This window comes from Chlorocebus sabaeus, chromosome 11, assembly GCF_047675955.1.
Source record: "Chlorocebus sabaeus isolate Y175 chromosome 11, mChlSab1.0.hap1, whole genome shotgun sequence".
Lineage (NCBI taxonomy): Eukaryota > Metazoa > Chordata > Mammalia > Primates > Cercopithecidae > Chlorocebus > Chlorocebus sabaeus.
Window position 1 is genome coordinate 47,050,410 of NC_132914.1, and position 9,965 is coordinate 47,060,374.

General features: G+C 52.6%; 1 protein-coding gene across 1 annotated transcript; it reads left to right on the plus strand.

Annotated features, from left to right (window-relative positions):
• The first annotated feature begins 4,364 nt into the window (after positions 1–4,364).
• On the plus strand, positions 4,365–8,972 carry DNAJC22 (DnaJ heat shock protein family (Hsp40) member C22). Its single transcript, XM_008003143.3, has 3 exons — positions 4,365–4,521; positions 5,181–6,120; positions 7,720–8,972. The coding sequence occupies exons 2-3, from the start codon at positions 5,383–5,385 to the stop codon at positions 7,903–7,905; spliced, it is 924 nt and encodes a 307-aa protein (XP_008001334.3). The 5' UTR covers positions 4,365–4,521; positions 5,181–5,382; the 3' UTR covers positions 7,906–8,972.
• Positions 8,973–9,965: the final 993 nt, after the last annotated feature.

Sequence of the window (9,965 nt, forward strand, 5' to 3'; positions counted from 1 at the left end):
GGGGTGGGGGTGGTGCTAGATGTTAACTGTGAGAGTGCTGGTCAGGACAGCTGCTCCCTTCCAGCAGCTTCACCACTAACATCCCTACCCCGAGGGTCTTGAAAGTAGTGGATTTTTTTTTTTTTTTTTTTTTTTTTGCCAAAGTTTGGACACCTAGTTGCTGTGCCCTGGGGAACAAAGTGATTACTACCAGAGTTGTCTAGCCCATACTCCTACACACACACATACACGAGGTCTCCAGTGTAAGATGTGATCTCCAACCCATGTGGCCTCCCTAGGCTGGTGTGGTGGCCAGAGAGGAGTTGGTAGATGTTGAGCAGATGCCTGTGTGATGCTCAAGAAGAGAGGGGCTGACCTTCAGACCTCCAAGGCAGCCTACCTCTTTGGAGCCTGTATTAGCAGCCTCTGAGATCCTAATCTTTTGGGTCTCAAGTCCAAGTTAGTTACTAGTTTATGCCTTGGGAGGATAATGCTAACTGCACTCTAATTCCTCTCCCTAATAACTCTCTTCGGTTTTGCTTGGTCTCCACTCTCAATCTTCATTCTCAAAAACACCAAGAAGTTGAACCTGGCCTCCTCCCCAGCCCTGAACCTCCTGGGTCTACAGAGCAGAGAACTGGGCTGACTCTGGATCTCTGGCACCCTGTTTTTTTCAGCGAGACCCTTCCCTTTGCCTTGTTGTTCCTTGGGGCTAGGGTATCTCTTGGAGCTTCTGTATCTTTATCTCTGTACTCTTTTTCCTCCTCCTCCTCCTTCTCCTCCTCCTCCTCCTCTTCCTCCTCCTTCTCCTCCTCCTCCTCCTTCTCCTCTTTCTCCTTCTTTTCGGGGTCTCACTCTGTCTCCCAGGCTGGAGTGCAGTGACTCCATCTTGGCTCACTGCAATCTCCTCTCCTGGATTCAAGAGATACTCCTGCCTCAGCCTCCTGAATACCTGGGACTACAGGCTCTGCCTGGCTTTATTTATTTATTTATTTATTTATTTATTTATTTATTTATTTTGTATTTTTAGTAGAGCCAGGGTTTCTCCATGTTGACCAGGCTGGTCTCAAACTCCTGACCTCAAGTGATTCACCCACCTCAGCCTCCCAAAGTACTGGGATTACAGGCGTGAGCCACGGCGCCCAGCCTTTGTACCCTCCTTTGTGTCTGCATATTTCCACATTTAGGAATCTTCCAAATTTGTCTTCATACATTTTCGGGGGCTCTCTCTTTGTTCCTCTTGGGGCTCTTCTCTTTAAGAATACACCAGCCCAGCAGAATACCCCAGGGAGATTGGAGTAGGAGGAGGAGGGCTTTCTTCCTGCCCCCATCCAGAGGTGATTGCTAACCCAAGGATGGTCACACCGTGTCAGGACTCGGGCACGCGCAGGTCACTTCACATTCTGGGCACAGACGCCTGGTCGATGCCCTGCTGTCCCTCCCTCCTCCCAACCTCCCTCCTCCTGGCCCCCGCCCCCTCCGCCCGCCTGGAAAAGGCAAATTTGACATTTTTAAATCCCGAGCCTTAAAGGGATCGATGCGGCCCGGGGGCCCCGCCCGGGGTCGATATTCCTGATTGCGAAGCGGCCGCTGCGCGGAGCCCGCGTGTAAATCACCCGGGCTGGAGGAGGGGGTGTGGGGAGCCTACCACGTCCCAGACTGGTGAAGCCAGGAGGGGTCGGGACCCGGGCGGGACCCGAGGGCGATGGAATGAGAACGACAGGCCTTAGATAACCAGAGAAAAGCCCTCCCAGGGCCTCCCCCTCCCGCGCTCAGCCCTGTCAACTCCCCCGGCCAGCTCCAGTCTCGCTTCAGCGGCCGCCACCCTTCGCTGCCCCTGGAGCCGCCGGGGAGGCCAGTGTCGGAGCCAGCCATGCGGCGGCTCCTCTCCGGCCGCTCCCGCGGGGCCGGGGCTTCGGCGGCTGCTGTCACGGAGCCGACAGGCCGGGCCGGCCGGGAAGGGGCAGGTGGCGGGGGAGAAGCGGCGGGGTGAGGCTGACTTAGCACTGGCACTCAGTGGGCGCGCAACATATGTTCACTGAATTGAGAGTCTGGGACACCGAGCGGCGCAGGGCAGGGGGTCGGAGGGCACAGGCGGGGTAGGAGATGGCCCAGACCGGGTGAGGGCAGAAGCTTCACTCACGGTGGAAGAAGGCACTCGAGACCGCTCTGGGAACAGCTGGGCTGGGATAGACCACCCCAGCCCTCTCGGGGGACACCTGGGTAGTAAAGAACAAGACATAATGGGGCAGGCAGGAAAGTTTGGACCCCACCCACAAGCGCCTCCACCACCCCAACCTCCGATCCTTGTCGCGCTCTGCTGGGGAAACCAAGGCAGCAGATGCTGAGAATAGCCAAAAAGGTTAAAAGCGGGGTCAGCGACGAGGCTGGGGCAGCAACCAGAATTCCTGCATGGGTTTCTGGATCCTCCGCCCACGTGGGGCCCGTTTGCGGGTAAATGCACCACCGCGCCCCCCACCACAGCTCAGACACTTTCCACTCGCTGCAGCTTGTCAGATCCCCCCACCTCCCACTCTGCACCAGTATATAGAACAACAATTTGGGGAAAACAATCCGGGCGGAGTGACGGCCCGGTAATTGTGACAAAGTGAGTGCGGGCTGCTGGAGAGAGCACTAGGGCGGGAGCGCTGCGGGGCGAGGCGTAGGCAGGGGCGCCTCCCCCCGCCCTGCCGCCCCCTCGTTCTTATTCCGGTCACCTCCTATTCCTCTCCTTGTCTCTTCTCCAATTCCTCTTCTCCCGGCTTCTCGCGCCTTCCTTTGCTTGTTCCTCCATCTCTCTTCCCTTTCCTCCCGGTAACAGCTCTTCTCCCGCTTCCCCCACCCCGTCGCCCCTCCCCCGGTGCGCTTTTTCCTCGCTCACTTCTCCCCTCTCCTCCGCCTTCCACTCGTTTCTTCGGCTTTTCCTCGCGCTTACATTGCCCTTGGGCCCCTGGCTCTCCCCGCACAGTCGGCTTCTCTCCCTCCCCACTTCTCGCTTCCTAAGATCGAACCCTGAGCCCCTTCCCGACCCCCACTCTCTGGGCCGCCAGCGCAGCACCGCATTCCTGGGTTCCTCGGGCCGTAAAGCTGGTGGCGCGCTGCGGCCGGGGGTGCCCCGGCGGCCAGCCTCTTCCCTCTCCCTTGTGTGGCTGCCGCCGCTGCCCCACCACCTGAGCCGGGAGATTGTTTGTCCAGAGGCGGCCGCTGCCGCCCGCGCTGTTTGCAAAGCTTAGCGCGCCGTCGCGCAGTGCGGGCCCAATTAAGTCTCATTCATTATTCAGCGCCCCTGTCCGCCCCCGCCCCCAGCAGTTTGAGGCGTCGCTTTGGGGCCCCTCCCAGCCTAGGTCCCTCAGTGAGACCTAAGAGGTCATATAGAGAGCAGCATTTCCTCTCCAGGCCGAGATGAGGGCTGTGAGGGCGTTTGGAGGGAAGCGCGCTGCCTACTGCAGGGAGGTGACACCCGCGAGGCCGACCGTCCCCCCGAAGCCCCCGCAAGTCCAGACTGGGGGACCTTGGAGATCCACGAGATTTCCAGAGAAGGAAATTGAGGCCCAAGAAGCTGCATGACTTAGCCAAGGTCACGGAGTAGAACCCGGGGTAGGAGCCCGGGACGTTGAAATGAAGGCGTCTTGCATTGCAGCTTCGTGGCAGCACAGAGGCACAGGAAGGCAGACTACCCCGAGCCTCGGGCTGCGGCCTCGCCCTCCAACCCTCTGCTCCCGTTTCTCCCTCTGGTCCATAGCCCGCGGGACAGAGCAACCCTGGATTGGGAGGCTCCTCAGATCTCAGGCTCAGGTGCAGAAGCAGAGCCCCTAACTGGAAGGCTCGGAGGTGGGCCCGTGAGGCAAGCCCTGTGGGGGGTTGAGGACAGCTTGGGTTGGGGGTCCCTCCCTGCAGCCTGTCCGTGGATGTCTCTGCCTTAGGGGAATTGGAGGTGGAACCATCCAGTCTTGAAGGTCAACGGAGCGTGAAAAGAGGAGCGTGCAGCTTGAGGTGAGGGAGGAGTCACCTTTCTATTTGTGGGGGTGGGAAGAGGTAATCAAGGACATATTCTTGCATTTACAGGAGTTTGTCCTTTTTTTAGCACTACAGATAGGAGCGTCCTTGCTCCTCCAGGCAGCCCCTCCATAGGGGCAGTCCTGTGCTGCTGTGACTCGGCGCCCGCCCAAGGTGAGTCTGGGGACCGCCCGGACCCGCCCTTCCGTCGGCGGCAGCGCCACCTGGCGGCGGTGGTGCCGTGGTGCGCAAGGCGCTGGGCCTGGGCTGGGCGCTGAGTCTGCTGGAGCTGCCGGCGTCTGCAGAGCCTTGCACCCTCCCCTCGAGGGCTGGCGGGAGGAGTCCCAGGCGGGAATGTGATCCCGAGGGGGCCGGGGAGGGCCCTGAGGAGGAGCCTGGCCTGGGGAGGCCGGACTTCCGTGACACAACAGACACAAAAGACAAAGTCCATTTGGATGAAAGTGGGAGCGGGGCGAGACATGTCATTTTCACTCTGTGGTCAAAGGAAATGACTGGTCTGACTCGGTCTGGGAGCGGGGCACCCAGGTACGGCCACTTAATTTGGGACTAGCGGGTGCTGACTGGTGGTGGCTCCAGATAGAGGGGACACTGGCAGGCACGCTTGACGTCTGGTTTGATATTGTGAGGATTCGTCCAGCTGCTGTGGAGTGACTTTTCAAGCCGGCCTCCGAAAGAGGTGGTTGAGTTGTGGGGTGCAAAGGTCTAGGTCAAACGTAGTTTTCCAGGATATTTTAGTAGAGGGAATTCAGGACCCCTTTCAAGTTTGACCTGTGGGAAAATCTCATGGCCTGGAGAGTTAGGAAGGCAGGAGAGGGGCTAAAGCCTGGGCCAGTGTGGGAGGGCAGCCACAGTTGGAGTTAAGTCGTGGGTAAGGCCGAGGCTTTAAAAATGTGTGGGAACTTTGGAAAGGCATCCAATGCAGCTCTGCCCCTCTACACATCCCCCCATGAGTCATTTGGGGTCATTGGTCTGAGGGGAGGTCTGAAATTTAAACAGCTTTCTCCTCTAAATCTGGAGTCACTGTGGTTGTAAAGAATGGGACTGAGGTGCTAGGACAAGGGATATGAGATAAATAGCACTGGGGACTCAGGCAGATCTGGACTCGACTTTTATTGGAAAGAGAAATGGTTGCTGTGTTGGAGTTTGGACATCATCTTATGACTCTGCTTTTTCCCATCTCTTAGGGTCTAAGGATAACTCTGGGGCCATGACGGCCATGATTCTCACAGAGGACTCCAAGACTTCTGTGCTGCGAGTAAGCGGACTTGTTCTGAGACCTTTGCCTTAGAGGATGGCCAAGGGGCTCCTTATGCCCTCTGGGCTGTGGGGGGCCCTGCTGGGCTTCACCACCTGTACCTGGGAAGGGACAGCCACGCCCTGCTCTGGATGCTGACCCTGGGGGGAGGTGGGCTGGGCTGGCTCTGGGAGTTCTGGAAGCTCCCAAGCTTTGTAGCTCAGGCCAACAGAGCCCAGGGGCAGAGGCAGAGCCCCAGAGGGGTGACACCCCCTCTGAGTCCCATTCGCTTTGCTGCCCAGGTGATCGTTGGCATCTATTTTGGCCTTGTGGCACTGATTAGCCTTTCGTCCATGGTCAACTTCTATATTGTGGCCCTCCCACTGGCAGTTGGCTTAGGGGTCTTGCTGGTGGCTGCTGTTGGCAATCAGACCTCAGACTTTAAGAACACTCTGGGGGCAGCATTTCTCACTTCACCTATATTCTATGGCCGCCCCATAGCCATACTGCCCATTAGTGTGGCCGCCAGCATTACAGCTCAGAAACATCGCCGCTACAAAGCTTTGGTGGTGTCAGAGCCGCTCAGTGTGCGGCTCTACCGGCTGGGCTTGGCTTACCTTGCTTTCACAGGCCCACTGGCATACAGTGCCCTCTGCAACACAGCTGCCACCCTCAGCTATGTGGCAGAAACCCTTGGCTCCTTCTTGAATTGGTTCAGCTTCTTCCCTCTTCTTGGCCGCCTCATGGAGTTTGTCCTCCTTCTGCCTTACCGGATCTGGAGGCTATTGATGGGAGATACTGGCTTCAACAGCAGCTACTTCCAGGAGTGGGAGAAGCTCTATGAATTTGTTCACAGTTTTCAGGATGAGAAGCGTCAGCTGGCTTACCAGGTAAGGCTTTCTTCCCTCAGTCCTGTCTGGTGGCTCTGGTGGCCCTCATGTGGAAGCACTGTACTTACGTCTGTTGGCCAGGTGCCAGAAGGATGTTCTGGCTTCTTTGGATATCTGTTTGCAATGGGCAAAGGTTACAGAGGCTGTAATAGTAGAGTAGGAAAAATATATGTGTATATTATTTACTTTTTATTGAGGTACAACGTATATACGGTGCACTAATTTTATGTATACCCCACTCAGATCAAGGGATGGGACATTTCCAGCACTAAGAAGGTTCTTTTATTCCCCTTCTCGGCCTATACTCCCACCTTCAGAGGTTATCTCTATTCTGACTTTAGTCACCATACGTTAGTTTTGCTCATTCTTCTTCTTTTTTATTTTTTTAAGATAGAGTCTTGCTCCGTTGTGCAGGCTGGAGTGCAGTGGCTCTATCTTGGCTCACTGCAAGCTCTGCCTCCCAGGTTCATGCCATTCTCCTGCCTCAGCCTCCCAAGTAGCTGGGACTATAGGCACGTGCCACCACGCCTGGCTAATTTTTCATATTTTTAGTAGAGACAGGGTTTCACTGTGTTAACCAGGATGGTCTTGATCTCCTGACCTTGTGATCTGCCCGCCTCGGCCTCCCAAAGTGTTGGGATTACAGGCGTGAGCCAACATGCCCGGTCCAGTTTTGTTCATTCTTGAGCTCCAAAAAAGTGGAACCATCCATTATGTGTTCTTTTGTATTTGGCATCTTTCTTCTTTCATTCAACATCATGTTTATGATATTTATTCCTCTTGATTTCTTTTTTTCTTTTTTTTTGAGACGGAGTTTCGCTCTTGTTGCCTAGGCTGGAGTGCAATGGCACCATCTTGGCTCACTGCAACCTCCGCCTCCTGGCGATTCTCCTGCCTCAGCCTGCTGAGTAGCTGGGATTACAGGCATGGGCCATGACGCCCAGCTAATTATATATTTTTAGTAGAGACAGGGTTTCTCCATGTTGGTCAGGCTGCTCTCGAACTCCCGACCTCAGGTGCTCTGCCTGCCTCGGCCTCCCAAAGTGCTAGGATTACAGACATGAGCCACCACACCCGGCCATTATTCCTCTTGTTACTTGCAATTGTAAATTGTTTGTTTTCACTGTTGTGTAGTATCCCATTGTATGATTATACCACAGTTTATTTACTCACTCTATTGTTAATGAACGTTTGGGTTGTTTCTGGTTTGGGGCTATTATAAATAAAGTTGCTATGAGCTTTCTTGTACATGCCTTTGGTGGACATACATATATTTATGTCTTTTGTGGGGAAGAGATCTTGCCAGGGATATGAAGTTCCACGTTGGACAATGGACAGTTGTGATTAATGGCCCTTGCCATGAGATCTAGAGCTTGTCTATGTTTCAAAAGGCTGGCATTCTTTTTTCTAAAATAATTTTTTTCTTTTATTATTGTTCTCTAAGGCTGGAATTCTAACCTGAGCTGCTGGACCTTTCCCATGGGCAAGTAGAAGCCAATTCTAGAGATATGATAGCCTGATTTAGCAAAGGTGCAAGGAGAGGCCCAGGTACCCTAACAACTTGGGAGATTCTGACTTGTCATCTTCTGTTTCCATAAGGTTTTGGGCCTCTCAGAAGGGGCAACAAATGAAGAAATACATCGGAGTTACCGGGAACTAGTGAAGATCTGGCACCCAGACCACAACCTGGACCAGACAGAGGAGGCACAGAGGCACTTCCTGGAGATCCAGGCTGCGTATGAAGTCCTGAGTCAACCCAGGAAGCCCAGGGGATCCCGGAGGTGAAAAGAAACTTCCCCCTGAGGATTGACTCTTCCTATCAGAGCTAGGCAACTTGTCCCAAATCTAGCTTTGCCCAGGAATGGCATCCCAACAAGGTTAAAGAAACTGCTTGCAGGGGCCGGGCGTGGTGGCTCACGCCTGTAATCCCAGCACTTTGGGAGGCCGAGGCAGGCAGATCCTGAGGTCAGGAGTTCGAGACCAGCAGCCTGGCCAACATAATGAAATCTCGTCTCTACTAAAAATACAAAAAATTAGCCAGGCGTGGTGGCAGGCGCCTCTAGTCCCAGCTACTTGGGAGGCTGAGGCAGGAGAATCGCCTGAACCTGAGAGGCAGAGGTTGTGGTGAGCCAAGATCACACCACTGCACTCCAGCCTGGGCAACAAGAGTGAAACTCTGTCTCAAAAAAAAAAAAAAAAGAAAAAGAAAAAGAAACTGCTTGCAGGGAACATGAGAAAACCTTAATGGGGTGAGAAAAGATTGTGGTAGAAGAATGTGTTTATATTCTGAATTTCTGAATTCTTAGCTATTGCATTCTTGACAATTTTTCTTAAAACCAGAGAGTGAAAGGCATATTATAAAACAGTCAAATATCTTTTAGAGTATGGACAACTATTATATATCAATAAAAAATTAATTAGAAAAAAATATATCTTTTAGAGAACACACCACCTTATCCTACCCATGATATATTGATGTGTGATAGAGGAAGGTTATTTAACTATTTTTTAAATGTGTAAAACAGCAGGGCATGGTGACTCATGCCTGTAATCCCAACACTTTGGGAAGCTGAGGTGGGAGGATCATGTGAGGTCAGGAGTTCAAGACCAGCCTGGTCAACCGACGTGGTGAAATTCTATCTCTACTAAAAATACAAAACTTAGCCAGGCATGGTGGCGCACACCTGTAGCCCCAGCTAGTTGGGAGGCTGAGTCAGGAAAATCACTTGAGCCTGGGAGGTGGAGGTTGCAGTGAACTAAGATTGAGCCACTGCACTGTACTCCAGCCTGGGCAGCAGAGCGAGATTCTGTCTCAAAAATTAAATAAATAAATGAATAAATAAATAAATAAATGTGTAAAGCACTATGTCAGGAGATTGAAGAAAAAATGTGAAGGTTCTAGTATTCACAAGCTGTCCTGTGATAAGAAGGATTTGATCTTTTCTATAGATGGGGTGAGACTAGGGTTACATTTCAAAATTTGAGAAAAATATTTTCATTCCATTTATGGGAGAACTTTCTAGCAGCTACACTTTCTCCAAGAAGGAACAAACTACTGTGGAATGGGGGTAGTTCTTCCTCCTCTGCTTAGAGGAGGATTTTTGGAGAGCCCTCAGACTTTACGTAGGTGGTTGGACTGGCTGACTTCTCAGGTCTTCCCATTATTTGAGGTCTGATTCTGGGCTACATACCCTACTCCTAGAAGCATACAATCTGATGGGAGATAATGACACAGGTACACAGATATCAAAGCCCTTGTTCAGTGTTTTGAACTAAATGTCATAAGAGCTATAAATAGTGTATTGGGACACTGGAGGAGGGACAGATAACATTGTTTTATGGGGACTCAGAAAGATTCATGATTTTATATGTCGTATGTCCCTTTGGGGACTTTGGGGAACCCTAGAAAACCAGCAGCTGGAGCATCTCAAGGGGGCCTTATTCAATTCTAGGTAACTAGCCAGGTGTGAAAGAAAGGGCCCAGGATGTCTCACTTTGCAGAGGAAGATTGGAAACCAGGAACATGATTTTAAATTATGTGCCTTTACTGCAGCTTTCTTGCTGTCTTTGTGTGTGTGCATTCTTTACATTTTTTTCTTCTTTCTGGATGTTAAATCTGAGTAATATATATAATTTTTTTTTTTTTTTGAGGCGGAGTCTCAGTCTGTCGCCCAGGCTGGAGTGCAGTGGCACGATCTCGGCTCACTGCAAACTCCGCCTCCTGGGTTTACGCCATTCTCCTGCCTCAGCCTCTCGAGTAGCTGGGACTATAGGTGCCCGCCACCTCGCCCGGCTAGTTTTTTGTATTTTTTAGTAGAGACGGGGTTTCGCTGTGTTAGCCAGGA

Coding starts and splice junctions, on each gene's coding strand:
- DNAJC22 (XM_008003143.3), top strand. CDS start 5,383: ATGCTGACCCTGGGGGGAGGTGGGCTGGGCTGGCTCTGGGAGTTCTGG. Junction 6,121..7,719: donor AGCGTCAGCTGGCTTACCAG/GTAAGGCTTTCT, acceptor TGTTTCCATAAG/GTTTTGGGCCTCTCAGAAGG.